We start from the raw sequence: 22032 nt of genomic DNA on the forward strand, positions 1-22032 counted from the left end.
AGTAGACGATTGCTGCAGTTTGTAGCAGGTACTTCACAGAGAAACTGGCTTGTTGTTAGCTTCTCTGCCTGAATTTTTCCTTCCTTTCAAATTTTCACACACAGCACCACTGTTCTACTTTAAGTGCTGGGATAGTGGGATTTAATTAGAACCATCAAATAACACAGTGTAACTAGAATATCACGTTGCCTGTGCATTTGTCCTCCCCATCATATTATTAGTTTTACTAAAGAAAACTGTTATAGCCATTTCATTTTATAGTCAATAAGGGTCTAAATTCTTAGCAAGATGCTTGAGGTACTGATTCACCTCTATTCTTCAAGGGGGAAAAAAAAAAGCTTCATTCCCTAGAGCTAGTTTACCACAAAAAACATTTGCTTGAATTAATTAGTTACATAAAGAGCTATTAAGAGAAGCCTTGACTTTAGCTGAAGTGAAACCTGGATTTTTTGTTCAACTATGACATGACAGACTTCTTATCCACAGAGATACTTCATGTTCAGGAAGATTTCATTATCAGTAAGTGTTGCCATTCTTACCTCTGAAAAACAATTGTTTTAAGAGACTAATGCAGCAAGTCAGGTTTAATACTTCATATGTGTAAAGCAAGCACAGGCTGAATGGCTCCATTCAGAGTTGTAGAAGTATAAATCATTGACATCAAAAAAAACCTCAGGTCAATTGTGACAGAAATACGAAGAGAAACCGCCATCTTGTGGCTACAGATAATGACCTTAAAAACTGAAAACACAGTGAATCTTTGTTGTCTTCCTGTGGCATATCTGCACAATGCTTTAAGACATAATCTCTGTCTCTTATTTTGTTAAACAGCGCACTTTGAAGCTCATGCTGAGAATCCAGTTTGTCAGGATGCCGCAGCACAAACTCTTCCGTTCCTAATGGCACGTGAACCGAGCTTCAGTTTACAAACCAGCAGCCAGTGCCTGCAACTTCATTACGCTGAACTCTACAAGACAGAAGAAAAGAAGAGAGGTCACAGGGAGTAGCATTTATCACTATCTTAACAGTATCCCAATCATGTAATTCAGTAAACTAAATGGAGAAGAAAATATAGACATACAAAGCTGTAATATTTACAGTCCTTCTTAACACCTTTAACTACCATTTAGCAAATTTTATTTTTACAAGTTTTAAAGGAATGACATATGTTGGCTTCATACAAAATTGACTTCATTCACCTTTTCAAAATGTTATGCTTGTCTTCCTTTATTGTTTCTCTCCTGTTCTCAGGATCTGTGAGCTCTTGAAGAAGACCAGAGTGTGAGCACAAACTGGCTGCTAGTAGAGACATCTGGACAGCTGTGAGAAGTCCTTTAGGTTGACTGAGTATCACTCTCAGAGTGAACTCCAACAGTTCTCAGGGCAGGTGCAGGCTTAGCTCTTTTGCTAAAAGTTATACTAACTATTTGCTTATGTTAAAAGGAAGAAAAGGTGAAGTTCCAAATTCGGCCACATAACTTCCAAATTGCACATGATACTATTTGTAACAGTTCCATCTGAAATAATACCTGTATGTATATTTAGTTATTTCTTATTCTTTTGTTTATATTGGGACAGTTTTCTCCTAACTTGTCAGGCTTCTCTCAGCCTCCAATAATTAAGGAGTTGAAATAAGATTTTTTTTTTGAGATCAGTGAATTCATCTTGTAACATCTTCATTCTGAAGATAACATTTCTATTGGTTGACTAAAAAACCTTGAAACAGCAATGCTCGGGTCAGCTTTTGCTCTAAAAACAATGCCTTGTATGGGCGAGAGGTTCAGATTCTTGTTTTCCAAAATTACAAAAATGTTAGTTGCAGGTGTCTTAAAATTGTACTAAAAGCAGAAAACTGTAGACATGACTTGGTAAGAACAGGAAGATGAGCAGAGAAAACTGCTGTGGGGCACAGCAGGGTGTCTTTGAAGGTTATTCATAGATGTCTTAAGTATTAGTCTTCTGACCAATTTTTAAAATATACTTTTTTTAAAAAAACAAAATATATTTTTATATGAATGGTAACTCAAAACATAGGCTGTACTTACATTAGGAAGCATCTTCAGTGTAAAGGATTACCAGAATATTACACAGGAAGAAACATAATGCAATATCCCAAAGAGCGAGTTCAACAAGCACTTTAAAAACGCTATTAGCTAAGATCACCTTTAGGTGCTGTGCAGGAGAGAAGATTTGGTGTCTTTCAGCCACAGATGCTGCAGCTGTGAAAAAGGCTAATGCAATTCTGGAGTGGAACTGTGCAGGACAAGAAAATAATGCTTTGCATAATTCTAGTCATGAAAATAAACTTAATGGTGTTCCAATACTGAAGGGAATGAAGGTTCACCCTATTAGGAAAAACTTAGGAAAGAAGACTGCACAGATGATGTTTCTGAATTCTAAAATAATTACAGAGGACACAACTTTCTAGAGCTATGAAAGCAGAACAATAAACATTACCAAGGACAAGAATAAATTGATATACCACTATTTTTAAGCTTAATCAGTTTATGGAATAGATTACATGCTGTGGATGCCTGTGATACTAGGGAAGTAGCCTTGGGTCATCTAGCGTTGCTACCTTGTCTTCTATTACTCAAAGTAAAACTAATTTTTCTTTGTAAATTGTCATGTTAACACATGTTCTCTAAAACAGTCATAATTGAGCCTCCCCATCTTTGGACAGAGAGAAAAGGAACCTCTCAGAAACCCTGACCAGAGCAGAAAATTCTGTACTTCTGAAATACTGAGCAGATGGGCAATTCCAAACTATCTGCATTAAAATGAAACAGGACCTACATATGGATATATTGTCTGTTTTCTTATGACTGTATTAACTTTGTGATTATATCCTTCCTCTTAGGCAGTGTTACAATGTGGCTTGCACAACCATGTTACAGTTTCGTTGTTGAAATTGACTGGGAAGTTATCCTTTTTCTTTTCCCGGAAAAGGCAGATGAACAGTTTTTGAAACATCTGTACTGTATTATTTCATTCTTGCGTTTTGTCTGAGTAAGATGTCACACTACAAGTCTGGAATGTTTTCAAAGAATGAGACTGAAAGGGCTTAAGGCAACAGTCTTCAGCAATTCCATATATTCTGTAGTAAGCTGTGAGGACATCCCTCCTGGTACGCATTGATATACTCATGAACCAGTGAAGAAATCCAGAAGTACACCGTAGATTTGGTGGAACAATTGATCATTACTTTGTTTCTTTGAAAAAACCCTCAGGAGCACATTTCCATACTTTACCTTGGATACCAGCTGCGGTTTGGGCACTTTCATGAGGTCACAGAGACAGTTGCGTTTCTCTCTTACTACTGGCAATTCAGCTTCCCTGCATGAGGAAGTATTTTCCAGTTAATTCAAAAATTAAACCCTGAAGTAAGTTGGCTACATACATACAACTTCTTAAGCTATCAGTTTTGTTTGTACATTTCAAATTGTAGAAAACATTTTAAGAATAATGTAACATTTTTGTACTATTGTAAGCCAGATAGATAAACCATAAATACACAGCAGGTCTTCCAGAAGTGACAGTTACTAGTAAAGTGTTTGAGACTATTCTTTTAGATTTTTGTGTTCCAAAAAAATAACACTTATTCATACAACCCTTTTGACTAGAAGTTCACTGATTTATTATCTAAATTTACAGCTCCTTTTTGCTTTAGAAAATTTCACATCAAGAATTTAAATATATGTCACTAGATTTGGAGAATATTCTACTATCTAAAGAAGGTTTCTCCTGAAATAATTGAAAATCCAGACCTAAAATTTGTGAGTCTTTTCAAAAGTTTCTGAAATAGCGTGATATCCATGACATACATAGATAATTTCCTCAAGAACCGTCAGTTACAAAAAGCCCCCAAATGCCAAAAATCCATACAGACAACATTCTTTTCCTTGTTGTAAAAAAAATCTACCAGTCTAACTGGAATGCTGTGAGACTGCTAGTATTACTCACCAATTCAGTGGATTTCTTTTGTTTTTCTAAAGTAACAACTGTAAATGAGCTACTAAAAATTTAACTCTTAGCTCATAGAGAGTCCAAAACTACTGACAAAAAGCATAAAGGGCAAGTTAGAAATAACCTGAACTTTTTTTTTTTTGACACCTTGGACAAAACCTTCCTCTAGCTAAACAAAATTTATTATTTATACAGTAATTTTTTTAAACTCTGAACTATACAGTTTTATGATAAACTCTCTGTAGTTCCAACAAAGAACAAACCTGCGTATGCCAGTAATTATTATCTTCCCCAAATATGCTCATTTGGCTTCCTGAAGTTAATGCTTATTGTAATTCAGAATTTACTATGATTGTTTTAGCACTGAGAGAGCTTGAGAATAACAAGCAGCTTTCTCTGACACTCAGCAATGACTTCAAATATGTTCTTTTGTAAACAGTTCAAATCTACCATGATAAAACAATTAAGCTTTAAGTAAACTAGCTCTTCATCTTTCATCTCAGTGCAGTGGACATATTGCAACAGGGAACTTGCTTAGATCAAGCCCTGAACTAAGACAGAATAAAACAAGCAGGCAATCACACCTTAAAAATGACAAGGTGAAAACAGAATATCTACTTTTCTGAAGTGGTTTTTAGGAAGTATTTTGCTTTGTTTTAGTAACCCATTTACGAGTAGAGCTGTACTACCGCTGCTTTTTCTGTAGCCATGCGGTGTGTACTACTTACTTACTTCTAATTTTGGTATTGTAAACATCCCTTTGTGACAGCAGTAATCTAATCCTACTCAATTGTTTCTATTAACAAATTCTTTATGTAACTTCTGAGCAAGCCTGCTCTTAAATTCAGATTTCATAAGCAAGCACTGAATCACACTAAACACAATAGGTAGTTAAGCAAGTAATTTTAACAACAGGCAGAACTGTTGATAACCAGTTCTTCAGATCTGAGACCATTATTCTAATAACAGTGACACACTTAGTTTTCTTTTCCCAAATATGAAGTTATTTAAGCTCCAGCACAGAAATAAACTAGAAAGTAAATAAAAGTTAAATAATAAAAGCATGCAGTCTGAAGATATGTAAACTACAACTTTAAGGTGTATGTGTTCTTTGAAAATGTCTAGGTTAATCTTGTTTCTATGAAACATCAATGAAGACAAAAAGCCATATAATATAATGACTAAATAAAATACATATTTTTTCTATCTGTCTATTCTCACGTATTACCTTTGACTGCTCTTTGAGGCAGGGTGTTGGGCTAGTAGACCCATCACCCAGGAGAGTTTTCAAGGAAATTGTTTAATGCAGCAGCAAAAAAAATAAATAGTAGTCTTAAAACGCCATATTTCCTCAAATACCTGAGGCATGCAGTCTTTTACAAACTTTTCCAGGTGACTATAATGCACAATGCTAAAATTTGCAGAAAGGGAAAAAAACAGTGCCAAAATTATGGTGAGTATTCCTTCCTCCTGTCACTTCAAAGGTGCTGACAGAACGAGTTCCTCCTGCCCCTGAAAGACACTTGGCTGCTTTGGTGACTCTTGCTTATGAAGAACGGGACCCTATCGCCCTTGCCCTTGGAAGAAGCTAACGTTACAGGTAACAGTAGGTAAAAAAAAAAAAGAATTACGTTATATAAAACTGGTTGTTTAATTCATGCAATCATATACTTGGGAAATGTCTGAAGTGTTCCGATTCAAAATACTTGCTCGAATACGTTTGTAGCATTTTGAGTAATTACATTTCATGGGAGATTTGAGCTGTTCTGCTAATTCTGTTGTTTTCCAGCTTGCAGAGATCCTTCCTTTCCCAAAATCCTGCCAGTGCTCATAAATGCCAAGAAACTGTCTGTGCAGTTGAAGTTTGACTGTTTGCACAGCCCAGTCTCTCTCTGTTTCATGGAGAATTTCCAAGACTTCCTCCCTTTTTATGTCGTTAGAAAAATACGGATATTTTACTTTATCTAGTGGTGATTTTATACATACCACTTCCAGTGGGACAGCATACTCGATAATTCTTTAGAACAGAAGAATTCTTTTCAGCAATGCTTTTCTGGCCTAGAAGCAATAAATAGCTAAAACTACGGTATCGTTTCTTACAGCTTCCTTGCCATCAGCTTTCAAAGGCATGGACTTTTTTTTAACTTCAGTGGTACAAAAATTATTTCAGCTCTTATTACTACTATCTGGCAACAAATTGACTTACCAGTTGGTATCACTGAGTATGGTCATAACCTCATCCATAATGGCAGGATCAACTACATCACTGTAGGTTATCAACATTTCGTAAACTTGACTGGCTGTTGTTTTCCGTATCTATGGGGAAGAGGCAGAGGAAGCTTTAGTAAAGGATCCAGAGTCCTGTACGGAAGAGCCCAGTGCCATTACTGGTCCTGGTTCCTCATACTGACCATCATTTTATGGTAGACACTTTGTAATATTCAGAACTAAAGTCTATTCTTGCCTCTGACAGCAATTTGCTGCAGGAAGGGACTTAATTTCTGCACCTCAAGGAAATTCATGCTACTACAGTCAGTATATTTTCACTAAACTTTTGCAGCATTTCAGATTAAGAAGGCCACAGCTCTGTCCCTCACAGGGAATGAATTCAAATGTTTGAGACTGGCCCAACTGGAACATTTCTTTTCTTGAAATTACTTACTGAGCCAAAGTCTGGCTCTAACTTTTGTTGCTGTAGGCTCACAAAACAGATTTCCCAGTCTGGAGATTCTAAGAGTCAGCAAAACTCTTTAAAAAACTGTTGGGAGATAGATGATGTGAGTAACATTAAGTTTTTTACACTCCAGTTTCCGTAAGCAGTTAATTTGCAAGTATTTTTCCCAGAGCACTGTTTAGTAGTGATGGTGGTGTGCATACAGAAGAAGCTAGCTAGGCTGGTTTCTGAAGTACAATGCATAGAAAGATATTAAATGGAACACAGCAAAATTGCAACAAAACCAAATGCTGTTTTCAGGAAAGCCTGATGATACTGAAGGAAGACAAAGAAACTATAGGGTTGTAAAACCATCTGTAAAAACAAAACATATTTATGATGTAAAATACCAATAGAACGTGAAACAGAAATGCTCTCTCTTCAGTTCTTATATTGCGCCCTGTCTGCAACAGATTCTTCACGTAGCAAGTACGCACAACATGGAAACAGTTGGACTAAAAATCTGAAGTATCAAACTTTTCTGAGCACCATATGATTTTAACCTTATCAGTAATCAGCAAAAGTAATCAATGTTAGAATAAACAATGTTGGTTTGCATTGGCCAGACACCAGGCTATTCAATGTGTTCTCAAACACCTTTAAGACCTCCTGGGTTTTCACATTCTTATTATGTGCCCTTGCAATTACTTCAGACAGCCTTTGTTTCTCCTATGCCACTTGACTATAGATGCAGCTCAACCTGTAGCAGCAGAGGTGCTAGTCCTCACTTACTCACAGGAGCATCCACAACTGTTCCTAGGTAAAACCCTTGTATTGAACACCAGCACCACAGAGAGCTGTTGTACGTGTTTGGTTGTCACAGCTGCTCTAAGTTGGGGCTCCCAGGTCTTGTACAGTGAACATAGCCCCTCTCCCAAAAACCTAAGTCGTCAAAAATTTTAAAGGACTACGATAGTATTATCCCACATATGATCTTATCTTACACATACTGCATAACAACTCGGGTTTTGTGCCCTAATTCAGTTAGTTATATAAAAAAGGTAAACTTCTGATAAACTTTTCCTGCATTGCACAAGCTTTCGTCACACCTGACAAAAAGAACAAATATATTTCTCTTGAACCAGAACTACTACAGTGTTGCTACTATAAGAAATGCTGCAAAACTAACAGTAATTTATCTGATTGGAGCTTTCAAGCACTAAATGGTGAACAGATCTTCGCTGTGCTGGGTGCTGTGTAAAAGAAACAAATGAATTGCTTCTAATTTAAAACAGCAGGGACAGAAGGTGGAAAAGCAGTATGTGGAATAGCCAGGTATGCTGCAAGTATCCAGTGGCCTGTTTCAGGTGGCGGCATTGCAGATAGCAGACCCTTGAGAAATAAAACCTATTCTATACATTAATATCTGTAAAAAAGGATGCTGCTTTAATACACTTGAAATTATTTTTTACTTGTAAAGCATTTTAAATAATACATTTGATAATATGCAATGTCTTCACTACTTACTACAGGAAACGGATGGCAAAGAAGGAGAAACAACTGAAATAAAACTTTCTCTCTCATGTCTCCTTGAAATTGAATCAGGCCACAAAACCTAGAAAATGTAAGAAAAAAATAGATCTTGTGTTATAACTGCATAAGTACGTTCTGTGGATCAGAGTGAAGATGTATATCAGAAAAAAGGGTGGGAGGGGAAGCTTTCCCCCAGGAAATCTCAGTTCTAAGTGCTGTGGGAAAGCAAACACTGAGCGTAAGTATACTGAAATCCTTAAGGGTTACTGAGATGCCACACATCTATGCCAAGTACAAATATGGTTTTAAAGTTACTGACTGGCAGCACCAAAGTCTGTGTGCTAAAAACCACAAGAGAGTTGAGCTCTTGCATAGAGAACAAAAGGACAGGGGAGGCTGTGCACAGATGATGCAGTTCAGAGTGAAAGATGAATTTGAGACATGGGCAACTTTTCATTTTAGGTTTTCTTGTGCTCTTAAAATATTATTGATAAAGAAATGAAATGCAAGTCAAGAAAATAATTGCTTGACATTCATATACCTGAATAATTTTGCCAAGTTTCTGCCAATGAACCTTCGTTCAGCTTTGCAATGCTTTGTCCTTTTTTTTTTTTTTCTTCCTCTCCTCACCCAGTGCTGTCTTTCCTGACTGGTGTTTGCATTTTGCCTTCTCTGCTATCTGAACTGAGGGCTTTTACCCTAAAGCCAGACAAGAACTTTGCAGATGTTTTCACCTCTTTCTAGTGCACATGTTAGATCTAATCAATTATATTTATTTTGCATTGGCACCAAGCCAAACTTTCTACAAGCCAAAAGCAAATGATTCACTCCACCCTTTAAGAATATCAACATTTTAAAAGTAAATTTTATCAGATCCTTCATATGTTTTCACCCCAACCACCCAGAAGTACGTGAAATTCTCACAACTTTAGATTACACGTATTTGTGTACATTTTTCATTTAAATTTCACATGAAATAGACCTAGCCGTTAGAATCTGTACTTAAATTTTCTTCACTTTTTATGAGCAGAGAAAAGATTACTTTATTTCATCAACTCACACTCCTATACTGGAGCGAAGCTTCCGGATGTCTTTGGATCTTTTGATCTCTTCTTTACAAAGTGTAAATAACTTCACTGCAAAGGGCTGGCTGAAAATAGGAAAGAAAAGAAGATGAGCAATACATAAAATAAAAATAAATAAATAAAAATTATTTAGTCTATGTATCATTGTGGTGCCTTCGTTGTGTCCCAAGGTCTTCAACCAAACTTTACATAAAAGGGGATGAATGTTGTTCTTAAGGACTCTATCATTTCACAGCCCAAATTCCTTCAGTGATTCCAGACAACGTAATTAAACACAGGGCTTACAGTTCTGTTAAGTGTACGAGTCATGAAGCCATCTTTAAATATATTTAGCAAATTCTTTTCTTTTTCCACAGTCTGGGAAACGTGAGTCTCACTGCTCTTTCCCAGACACTCGTACAAACACAAGTATCGTTAATATATTCCAAGGATCTATTAAAGAGGGAATAGTGCTTTTATTTCAGTACAAATTATTTAATCTTTTACTTGCTACACTCAAAGCTGAAGTGCCATACATGCAAAAGAAACTATTTCATATTCGTCTAGTAAGCACAATTACTTCTAAACTGCATATTTTGGAAACCTCATTGTATTGTGTACGTAAAGCAGAAAGCAAAAATACTAACATTTATCTTCTGCTACCATGATTCAAAGCTGTGGATAAAAACTACTCAAAAAAGCTGTGCAGTGTAATCTGCTGAAAAACCGAACATTTAAAACAAGATGTTTATAGGAATGACAAGATGTTTTGTTAAGTTAATGCACCTTGTTATATATAGTTTTCCAAACAAGAGTTAGTGGTTTTTAATTACTTTAAAAAAATTCTTAACAAAATACTGGCATATACTGGCAAATACTGACTTGGTTAAAAAAACTGAACAACAAAGCATGGAACCATTAAGCTAAAGAATGCTGTCTATGGCTGTCTCAATATCATCCAGAAAACTGCACTAAAAGAGTAAATCAAATTGCCAGGTTTTCAATGTTGATATTGAGGCTGCATAAGAAATTTTGAGAGCTGATAGTGGCTTTCAGGACCAAAGAGTCTGTGGAGGGCTGACTTAAAATACCTCCATCAGATGCTGAAAGAGCAAGTTCCTTGCCATCCATTGCCGGCAGTCACATCACCACTGTTTCCCCATGTTGAGGAGTATGATAAGCACGGAAAGCATGCACATAGGAGACACATGACAACAATGACAGACATCTGCATGAATGAGTCTGTGCGTGTGTGTCTACGGACACTGATTTGTCTGGGTAGATGAGGGAAGAGCATATCTGCTCTCTTAATTTTAAGAGGTGTGTTTTTTCTTACCTTGGTGAAATTTCTCCTCTTCCCACCCCAAAGACATTGTGTAGACAACTAATTACAATACCTGCAATGCATGCCTGGCTTTCAGCACAGAACAACAGCAATATAGTGAATTAGGTGAGATTTAAATTGGTTGAACAACAGGGACATCTCTGAGAAGTATAGCAACAAAGAGACCAATTGGAACAAGAGCATATGGAATAAATTTAATACACATAACCTTATGTGAAGCATTTTGTGTTTAAAACAGATGCACTTTCCTTTCTGTCATTTGCCAATTTCACATTTGTAATAACTAAACCTAACCTATGTGTGATCTCAGATGACTCAAATAGCTTGGCCTCTTTAAAGGAAATTGAGAAAATTCCTTCTCCTGTGTGGGCACAATGCCAGCAGAAACAGAGTTGACATCTGGGGAAAAGGGATCAGTCTAAAGTCTTCACATTATGTAAATTGGGCGCACGTGGTACTGCAAAAAGGTGCGGGCTTTTTGCTCCTAAAGGTGAACTGAGTTTCAACAGTTCAGCTGACATCACCTGGGGTGGCCATGACAGCTATTACTATGCTCTTTACTATATGGTTTCTTATGCAATAGCAGTATAATTGCTTTAAAAAAATCCATGGGAGCATTTAATACATAGAAATCATTAGTCAGAGACCAGTGAGGACACATACTATCTTAAACCACTGTAAAACCACCAGGAAAATGTTATACAAGGCATTAACACTTCTGCTGAATATGTAAAATATATACACATAAGAAAGGGAAAGACCACTTTTAGTTTTTACTCCAGAAAGCATTAGATCCTGAATTGTCATTCAAAGGCTATTCTGTTCACATGGTACTGAGTATTAGACTAATCTTAGTGTACTTTCTAAGGAACTAGCAATCTATCTGGGCTCTTGGCAGACTGCATGTTGCCCTTTGCCTCCAGCAGTCTCTCTAATCAATTTACACTCCCTACATTATTATGAATATGGCTCCACAAATTCACCATGTACACCAAGATGAAATCAGGAGGTTTCGGGTTGCGCTACCACAGAGAAGAAATTACATTTCAGCTGAAGACTACCACCCTGTTTGGGGTGGGAGGGCACACAGGGCAGGGAGGAAATAACAGTTTCAGTAACACTTCAGGCCAGCATACACCTGCACTGCTGCCAGAAGAAATGGTTTCCCCCCCACTTCTCCCCCGGCACTTCCCTCCTTATTTTGGCACAATTTGTGAGTGGAACAGATCAAGGAACTACCTCAAGCTGAATTTTACTGGAAGAAGGGTATTTTTAACCTGGAACAGTTCTCTAATGCCATTCATCATGTAGCAATACAAACCATTCCTGCCAGTTCAAGGTGCGGGGAAACTCTCATGCTGGACATGCAGGTTTATGCCAGCTTAAGACTAGTAGGAAGTAACAGCCTGAAAAATGGCAGGCAGAGCTTTTCTTCTCATACTACAGATTCAAACTAAGCCAAGCACAACAAAGAAAAGCTGCTTTTGATAGCCTTTTGATTACCCTGGTGATACTAAAGTTGATTCATTTCAAACCCCACTGGACAGGTATTTACCCTACACTTCGCTTCCCCGCTGGCAGGTTCAGCAGGGTCCTGGCAGAGAAATAACCCACGCATGACAAATAAATCTCACTTTAAACATGAGCATTCACAATACAATAATGGAAGAGAAACATGCAGTGGCTCACTTGCCCTCCTGCACAGAGATCATAAGACCAGCCATACAGAGAGCTTCACAAATGCTGAAATTAATCTACCAAACTACGCCAGAAATGTCAAGCTGCGTATTCTAAACTTTATGAGCTATACAGTGTGAAGAGGCAGGAAAATGCACGACAGGTTACGTCTCTGTGGGGCAGGAGTGACACCATGTGGCAATTTGCTTTAACTGGAGCACTGAGCTCCTAACGAGCGTCAAACTAATTCAGCCAACAGCTATTAATCCTGTTTAAATTAAGCAGTGTAGGATATTACCTGCTCTGAACTGCTAACATTTTATTAGGAAAAAAAAAAAAAGGTCCAGGATAGTGCACAATATCCATTTGAAACTACAAGATCCATTTGCAAGTACTTTTTTATAATGTGACAGTTGACTATTAAGTGGCTGATGTAGGCATAATCCTGATGCCAGACATCCTACAACCGAAGTCCCCTTGCTAAAGCTCCACCCAGCCCAATGTGGTAAAAAATAAGGGAAAGAGACAAAATGGGAGCCATACACCCCAAGGAATGCTAACGTTTCATTGCCAGCTTCTCTGAAAAGTTCTTCATTAGCTACATGACAAGCAAAAAGTTCACAGTAGAACAGAAGCAACAGGGAAGCTGCTCACCAGCAGTAAGACTGTCTGTTTTCTAAAAACAACTGTGCACCCCATCCCTCTTATTCCAGGCACACTGTACAGAAAAGTATCTGAAACTGCATACACACATGGCCTTTTCATGCCACCAAGCATGTCTCAATTTTCAGGCTCATTCTGCATTGTATTTCTACATTTTTGTGGCATACTTTGACAAGGGAGTAAATGGTCTCACTCGAGAAACCAGGCCCAAAGTCACGCTTTTCTTCTATGCAAAAAGGAGTAGGTCGCATCCAACAGTGCAGGCGGGCAGGCCCTGGGGGCCAGGATCAGTGTTTATCCATCCCTAACTACACCCAAATGAAGTAAGCCAAAATAAGAAAATGCAAACATTGCACTAAATGTAATTTTGGGCTTCCCCATCTACCACGATCAGCTGATCTGCACACAGGCTCTTAGAGCACAACAGAACCCAGTACGTCAGGCTCACTTGGCTCTCCGTGAAGTACACGCAGGAACTCATTCATGATTACCTCTCAACCATAAGGTACCTGTTATTACCAAAAAACTGTCACATGCAGGAACCAAACTGTCTGTCTCTTTCTAGCTGTCTGCAAACTTTCTAGAGCTCTAGCCTTCCAGAGCTTTTGTATGATGAGTTCTTGTGCTTCATGCCAGTATTTCATTCCCTTGCCATGAGAATGATCCACTAGGCTGTATAATTATTAATTCTCTTTTTTGGTTTCATCATCAAACTGGAAGCAAATACATTTGGATCAGCTTCAAAATCCTTCCCCCCCTCCCCCCATAATCCCCCTGGACTTTATTTCAGGCCCTTTTAACAAAGCATTACAATGGGACCACAGGATTGAGTTTGAGTCTCACTTACACAACAAATGCAGTGATGCTACCACATGCTTTCTGTTTAGTGACCCATGACGTGGGAGACAGACTTTACCTGGGATTTCCACCCGTAATCTATCATCTTCCCCAGCAGGGAAGACTGGAACCTATGTGGAAGTCCCAGATCACTGGCATGATCACCAAACCAAACAAGTAATATTCATTCCATCTGTGAGTATTTGACTCATTGTAAATTCCCATTCAAAGAGGGACTGCCAAATTTGATTTAAGACAGATTATCTAAATACACACTTCAAAACAAGAGTAGACTCAATTAAAACTTTGAGAGTGATAAAAGCTTTTCAAATTTATCTGCTGTGAGCAATTCTTGAATCAACAGATTCCAAATCCAGTGTACGTGCTTGTAGGATTCACATTGTACAATTCTGCAAACATCTGTAGATGTGCCAAGATGCTGCCTAAGAGAGTTTTTGGAATATATTTTATTATTACTGAAGTTAAAATCATTCTCTTCTGAAACATCTGCAGAAAACTATGATTTCACATTGGAATATTTTATTCCATGTTTATCCATTCCTGAAGTAAATACTTTCCAGAAGACTGAACTCAATGTGGAAAAGCTGGGACATGCCTTTTTTATTATTCTTATTAGAATCTTAATTAACTTCTTTTGGAGATATTCACATTAACAAAGGCAGTCAGATTTTAGAAGAGATATCTTGTAGGCACACTATTTTGCAGCATCACAACAGGACACTGCCATTGCTAAAGGCTCACAGTACAGCGAAAAATGTACTCCAAAAACCATGCATCGAGTAAGCTACTAAAGAAAGAAGCTAAATGGATCTGATACTGGCCCAAGCCTGCCAGCTGAAACATGCAAATTGAATTTGGTTAATGTACTGGTTGTTAAACAATGAACCAATAACCAACTTCTACACTGATATGAGAGTCAAAGATTTTATCAAGACCCTTTCAAGGCTGTTTGGTCCAGAATTTGTCACGGCTGTCCCACTTCAAGAAAATTAAAACATTATATCCATATACGCTCACAGTTAAGAGTCCTATGCACCCACATCTAAAGCAACATTCAGCAGCAGTCAGTGTAAGATTTAAGAGGCCTGTTGCATGGTGGAAAATAAACAAAAAAGACTTTCAGCAACTTACTTCTCTTGCATGGTAAATATATCAAAACAGCCGTTTGCCAGCATTTGATCCAGCATTGTCAGGAGGGGTACAGACACCCTGATGAAAGAAAATAATTTAACAATGTAAATACACTTCTTGGCATACATATATACACTATTTTTAATTAGAAGCAAAGAAAGAAAAGTTCCTATCTACCTACACATATTTAAATTAGAACTCTAATTTACACAGAGGAGGGTTGCTCGGTAACTTCTGTATGTTGGCTACATCATCCTCATTGGCTGAGAGGGGGACATTCTGTTACAGCCAAAAGGAAAAAAACTAATTAACAACATGCCTGGTTTAAACTTGCAGGGTCCTGAAAACACAATTAACAGTAGTAGAAAATACTAATTTATTTTCTAGTATATAAACAATGTATTGCACAAATGTATCGGAAGTTACACCACCTTCTCACTACAGGTAATTACCAAATGAACCAACACACAACATGTCAGCTGGAATAACTATGGTCATGTTTTCTATTTGAACAGTTGAGAGAAGAAATAAAACAAAAACAAAATAAAACTGAAAATTCTATTAATAGTTGTGGGGGTTTTTTCCCCTAGGGAGTATTTTCTATTTTGCACATATTTGATAAGTGAGGCTTAGAGAAATTCATCTCATTATGCAGAATGAGTCATCTTTAAAGAAAAATCTTCACAAGAAAATTATACTTCAAGTATTTATGAAAACAAAACGCAGACTGGATTACACTGAAAAGTGTGCAGCAATATATAAGCCCCAATACTGCATTATATAAAAACTGGTGCTTATCACATTATGCGCAATATTAAACTATAGTAAATGCAAAATATTCTACCATCACTCCTTTGTTACATGTTTTACCAAAGGCACTGCTGTACCAAACAGATGCATTAAAGCAAATTTACATGGCTCAGGCACACTTCATCTAGGCGTATTAAAAAAGATGGGTGATACATTTGACTTCAAATAGTCCTGCTGTTAAAGATAAAAAAGCAAAAGAAAAACATTACCGGTCATTCCGCAGGTTGTCCTCAAAGACCTTTATCAATGTCTCACAAAAACTCTCCATAGCACTGGAATCATTTTGGATTTTCTTCATGTAGTCAAAAAGGCTCTGGGCAGAGTATCTGAGCTACAACAGAAGGAACCTCAAATGAAGGCACAGGGAATAAACCCCAATGCAACACACAAAACCACTGACTACACAGAATTACGCTTATCCCTCACTACCTGAGGTGTACACCTGCACTGTGAACACACTCCTCCAACAGCAGCTGAGTGTATAAATTCAGTAACAGTATTTGACAGAAAGATGGCTATTTTACTTTCATTAATCATTTTTCAAGGAAGGGGGTTTTTTCCTTCTTAAGTTTTGCCATTGTAGGAAAAAAGACCACATTAAAGGTTCATTATTGTCTTTCTCTCAAAATAAAATATCCCTAAACCGCTACAATTATCCTGCTTTACTTCAAATAATAATATTGTTATGGCTCTGAAAGTTAAAGAGTACACAATAAGTTCAAGAGGTAATATTTATTAAACAAGCTGATGTAATTGAAAAATACAGGCAAGCTCTTGGGCACATGGTGCAAGCCACACAAACCAGCAGTAAACTTGGGTTAAAAATTAAAAACAACTCAGAAATAATGACTCTTGGTTTAACTTTATTATGTTAATCAGCTAGTTTAGAAAGATGGCAGAAGGTTATAGCGCTTATGTTCAAGGCTCGGCTGGAAGCAGTCCATTTGGGTCACGCCAGCTGTTCAATATCACAGGCTACAGCCTTTGCACAACAGCCTCCTGCTGTCGTGATCCCCGATCTCCAGGAGACACAGTGCTTCCGAGCACAAGCCAGGACGGCTTCTCCTCTCCCAGACCTGCTCAGGCTTCAGCCTGGAATCCTGGACCTGCAGTGCGGGAGGGGAGAAGGCAGAGCAGAGCCTCTGTGGGATCCCCCTTTCCTGCAGGATCCATGCCCCCAGGCAGCTAACGGCATACCCTGGAGCAGCAGGACGAGGGCTGCAATAGGATATATGAACATCACTACTAATCCCAAGATTTTCCATTTCTGGGAGAGGTAGAGATTTTGATTTCTGGGGTCACCTTTTAAAATATTAATTGACTTCACTTCAGGGTGGAAGAAAAATTTTGGGATTTCTGTTACAGAAACTGCCTCAAAGGAAAATATCTCATCAAAGATAAACATCATCAGATTTCAGAATTTTCCTGACTGATGTGAAGGATTATCAGTCCTTCAGGGGCTTGGTCAAGTTGCTTAGGGAAGGGGGGTGGTGGTTAGGGGGTATCCCCCATAAGAAACTGCCTTACAATGAAGGGGGCTCTGTGAAGGGTAGGTAGGGCAGATCAGTTTTGAAGTACAAACTTTTTTCAGTTTTGGTTGCAAGTGTTAAATAGTTTTTTGTTGAGTCAAGAGGGAGCTGTAAGCAGTATGTAAGCCTATTCACTCAGTGGAGATTTTCTTTCTGAAGCTCATACATAGCATTTTGAGAGTTCATTCAGAAGTACAATCAGTTCCCTTGGAAGACTGACCCTTTTATCAAGAAAAAAAATAATTAGATAAGTATAAGAAGTGTCACAAGTGTCTTCCTGAAAGCAAAAGAGAGGAATCTCTATTTAAACATTTTATCTAATTTTATATCAGGAATGTTTATGGGTGCATTAGCACAGAAGTACAAGAAACATTTTAGCCTTGAATCAAAACTCTGAACTAGTTTTCAAAAGCTTTAGCCCACTTGTAAACAACATAGTACAGCAATCCATACTATCTCAAAGTGGCAGTCTGCTATTTTAACAGTTTGTTCTATAGCAAAACATCCTGGGCAACACAGAAGCAGAAATATTTCTTTAAAAAGGTCAAGCCATTTAAAGAAATTATTCAGTTATTCTGCATTTCAAAATGATAGTCAAATCTCAGTAAAAATTGTTTAAACATTTGTAAAAGCTAGCTATAGTAAACTGAAATACTGAATTGAACTGAGCGTGCTTCTTTTGTGTGCCAAAAGTAACATTGATATGTTTCCCTGTGTGCCGAGTATAAACTGTATCCTTGCACTGAAAGGTCTTTACAGGATATACAATTGTAAGGAAGAGAAATTTCCTGAAAATTTAAAACCTGCTTAATTATTATATACTACCCTTTAAAACAATCTGTCCATTTAAGACCATTACAAATAAAGAAGAAATATATTATCTTAATACCTCAACCTAGCAGAGATCAATTATAAGCAGAAGAAAGGTTACATCCGAGTCAAATCTCACGAAAAGATCTTAAAACGTGTATGGTTAACCATGTAATTTTCTCTCCTATTTCTTTTGTCTTTTAAACTACCTTGCAGATCTCTCACCATTTTTTGAAGAAAGCTTAATTACTCAATGCTTTTCCTGCAGATTCAAGCGATTGGAAAGGCAAGAATGGGCACGAAACAAAAGGGCAAGCATAGCTACACGTAGGATGTTCCAAAGCTGTGCAAAACCAAGACAGTGTAGCAGGACAATCAGAAAAACTGTATGATGAGGACAGCATTTCTTCATTAGCAAGTAATTGAACAATACCAAAGTACAGGTGTGGATAAAGCAGCACATAACTGCTTGGAAGATTTAAAAATGGGATATTTTCCAAATAGTCAGCATAGGCCTTACAAACTTTACCGGAAAAAACTCCAATATAACGAAATAACGTTACATGAACAGGTTAAATCCATATTTCCTCCTTAGGTGAGTGCTCCTTTTTCCCCAGATAACCTATGAGGACAATATCTGAGCTATAACCTTAACTGTTCATGAGTATTTGCAGAGAAGAGCATTTCCAAATTTCTTCTTCATTTATGCAGAACACAGAATTCGCACTGTATCAAATGTGTGACATTTACCTTTCCCTGGGGTTTCAGGAGGACTGGGAAAGGAAATTAGGAGGTTAATGGGTTGGAACAGGGACAACTTTGGATAAGAATTTAGGAGGAGGCCTGAGAATGACCTTGTTCTTATTAAACATGGTAAAAACAGGGTTTGCCAAGGCTTGACTCTCCCATCATTTAAGCCAACAGTAGATACTTCAATGATAGGCAATACAAGGTAAGGCGAACAGAGCATTCAGAGGAACCATTCATCTGATGATAAAATTAAAGTCCTAAAGATTTTACGTCCTGAACCAGGGGAAAAGTATGAGGAAGTGTAGCCACAAGCAAGGGGAGAAGGCAATTACAGCTCTGGACAGGTGCGCAACGTATAAATAAGGTGTCTACACAAACCTTCATGAAATTGTTTCCTAGTCAGCTTGTTGCAAAACTGAAGTAAAATACTTCTAAAAACAGTCTCAAGGCAACAAGTGGGATTGATATGGCCAAAAGAAAATTACCTTAGGCATCCAGTTTGTAACAGAGCATTCAAAATCTCAGCTACCCATCAGCTATAAAGATGCCCAATACACATAAGGGCTCCGATTCTTACTTTGCAATACTATCTTGGACAAACCTGATGAAAAAGCCAGTAGGGCACGATGAGAAAGGAAGAGCCTGTACTGAAGATGTTCAGTAGATCGACATAGCCTAGTGGTTGTCAGTCTCCCATCTAACCAGTCTCCTCAGAGCCCCAGCTATCTCAACAAAATTCAGTCTTCTGCACCTAATGCATCACAAATGGAAGTCAAGTGAGTAACTACTGAGAAAGCTTGGAGAAAATCAGATGTACAGGGAATTGCTAAAGGCTCCAGTTTTCACAGAAGCACTTCGATAGAGCAAGACCTACTCACAGACTTAGAACATTCCTGTAACACGTGCAGAAGAAACCATGTTATGCTCAATAAATAACACTGGGTTTGGATCATTTCTAATCCTGACAAACTTACAGTGCTGAATTGGCAGTAGCCTATTTTTACCAGTAACTTTAGAGAAAATTGCTTACCATTTAAATTTTAACACAAGTGAAACCATGTCTCCCTTGTTTTACTTGCAACGTTCTTTTTAATAAATCAAATAAATAAAATCTTTGGAGTTCAGTAACTCTTAAGACTCAAGTCAGTGATATTTTACAAGAAGTAGGAATATCATAATTCACGCTATTTTTTTCTTTTAAAAAAGAATGCCAAAAATTATTCTCAAGTGTATTTTGCTCAAGAATTGTCAACCAAGGAAACTGGATTTAGGGCTTGTTCCTTCAAACCAAATATGCATTAATTTGCATACAATTTGTCAACAGTAACCAGATGGTTTAGAACATCACCTACAAATGTCCCAACATTTTCATTTGTAAGAACTAACACTGCTGTTCAAAGCCCAGTATTGGCTCCAAACAGTACATTACAGTCATAAACATTGCTGGCAAAAAATGAGTCCATTCTGAGGAAAGTAAAACATAAATTGTATCATGTATTTGGTACACAGGTAATGTTGACATCTGTATGCCATAGCTGGGCTTTAATTTTTGTCAGGTGCTTTAACATACATAGGCATTCATTGGATAGTTTCAGAACTGGCTACTCCAATTGTTACAGGTCTTTGGCATTTCATGTTGGAACCCTGGTACTGGCCTGGGAGAAAACCTTTAATTTTCAAAATAGGTTGCTGCCTTTTTTTTTTCTTTTTTTTTTTTTTTTTTTTAAGGTTTTACTTAAAATTTCTATAACATTTTAAAACGTAGTTTTCACTCTTTATGGAGGGAGGGGAATCACAGGAAATTCTGTGCTTTAACAAAATTTTAAATGTAGTGTAGTTCAACAATAATGAAATAATACAAAAATTACATCCTGACCCCTGAAACTACAGGGTTTGTGAACTAGAGAAAGAAAACCATTGTATGGTTCTGATCTCCATATACTGAGAGGATTTTTTTATGCAACCATAAGAAATATGCATCATTGTGGGCCAGATATATAATTAGAAGATTCTTTTACACAGAGAAAGTGCCCTTTGAACCAAGGGATAGGAGCAGAATGCCAAATCCCAAAGGGAATGACATCTTCTGTTTTTCCAGATTACTTCAAAATGCTTAAGCTACAATTCTTTCAGCAACTATGCTGCCACCAAAATGTTTCTGAGATACCCCACACAGCTCATGCCAGAAAATCTCTTTAAAAAGCAAAACAAAGAACTACTCTTGCTAAATATACTGCAGAGCAATTTTAACTATGAAAAAATAGCCACTGACCACTGAATTACAATGGAGCCTTTTCTCCTACTAATTCCCTGAGATGTCTTAAAGACAAACCGACATTTGAACTCAGATTATCTTGCAGTATATCAGAATCTTCTAACTTTCTAACTTCTGTGTCCACGTGTGTATGTGCATATGTATTTTTTGAGTGAGAGAGGGAAGAAAGGAAAGATCACAAGAACGCACAGAGGTTACTGCAAGAACACTTATTTGAATAATCCTTGTCCTTTATCCAAAATTAAAAAAATCTGTTTCTTTCATATGGATTTAATAGGAACAGTTCTTAAAATTTTCTATTAATGTTTTAAATCAGCTGAATATTCAGCAAGGACCACTACAGGCTTTGATAGAATAGTTTGAAACACAAGTCATTATAAGACATATCAATTCTAATTTATATATCATATTTTATATATTAAATGTAATTCACCACACACCATATAATCCCAAGTATAAGTACCCTATACTTTGAGCCTCCTTTGCACTTCTATCTGGCTCGAAAGAGAATTAGCTCATCTTCCTTCTAAAGCCAAAGCCCTTGAGAGTATTTTAACCGGAACAAGCCTTTAGCATTAAAGAAAAATGCAGGGTCACAGAAAGTTAACATTTCAAAATCGTATTTTGAAAACAGTACAGAAGGTTGCCCTTAAATATACTGGCAGATGGTAACAAGGGAAGGGAGCTAGAAGTAACTGAACTGTTTACACTTTTCAAAACCAAGCACAACCAGAACTTAAAAAAAAAAAAAAAGAAAAAAAAGATATTAAAATGTTGAATAAGAATCTTCCTCTGACCTCGGTTAGCAGTCAGAATGTCTGTTTCTCCACAACTTTCTTCCCTTTTTATACTTACGCGAATAACTTTGGTTTTGGTGGAGCCTCCTATAATTAACTGTGTTTGACTAAAAGCTGAATTTCATGTGTATGTCTGCTATTAAAAAAATCTGTTAAGAGTTACATTGTCTA

At 37.3% G+C, this 22032-nt stretch overlaps 2 protein-coding genes across 11 annotated transcripts in view; one reads left to right on the forward strand and one right to left on the reverse strand.

The window, feature by feature from the left end:
- The window catches only part of QTGAL (queuosine-tRNA galactosyltransferase), a 152882-nt gene extending 145645 nt beyond the window's left edge, over window positions 1-7237 (forward strand). For 5 of the 8 annotated variants that reach the window (XR_012652736.1, XM_075044879.1, XM_075044878.1 and 2 more), the window contains one exon: window positions 832-7237. The gene's annotated coding sequence lies outside the window, so the exon portion shown is untranslated. The remainder of the gene's footprint in view (window positions 1-831) is intronic. The other 3 variants (XR_012652735.1, XR_012652733.1, XR_012652734.1) reach the window with 3 other exon arrangements.
- TBCD (tubulin folding cofactor D) overlaps window positions 570-22032 on the reverse strand; it is a 130682-nt gene continuing 109219 nt past the window's right edge. For 2 of the 3 annotated variants that reach the window (XM_075044874.1, XM_075044875.1), the window contains exons 34-39: window positions 15910-16031; window positions 14891-14968; window positions 9213-9302; window positions 8147-8234; window positions 6173-6282; window positions 3144-3336 (exon numbers count right to left, since the gene is read on the reverse strand). In XM_075044874.1, the coding sequence (XP_074900975.1) occupies window positions 3144-3336; window positions 6173-6282; window positions 8147-8234; window positions 9213-9302; window positions 14891-14968; window positions 15910-16031 (681 nt within the window). Of the gene's footprint in view, window positions 968-3143; window positions 3337-6172; window positions 6283-8146; window positions 8235-9212; window positions 9303-14890; window positions 14969-15909; window positions 16032-22032 lie in introns of those variants that run through there. The other variant, XM_075044876.1, reaches the window with a different exon arrangement.

This window comes from Buteo buteo, chromosome 13 (genome assembly GCF_964188355.1).
Source record: "Buteo buteo chromosome 13, bButBut1.hap1.1, whole genome shotgun sequence".
Lineage (NCBI taxonomy): Eukaryota > Metazoa > Chordata > Aves > Accipitriformes > Accipitridae > Buteo > Buteo buteo.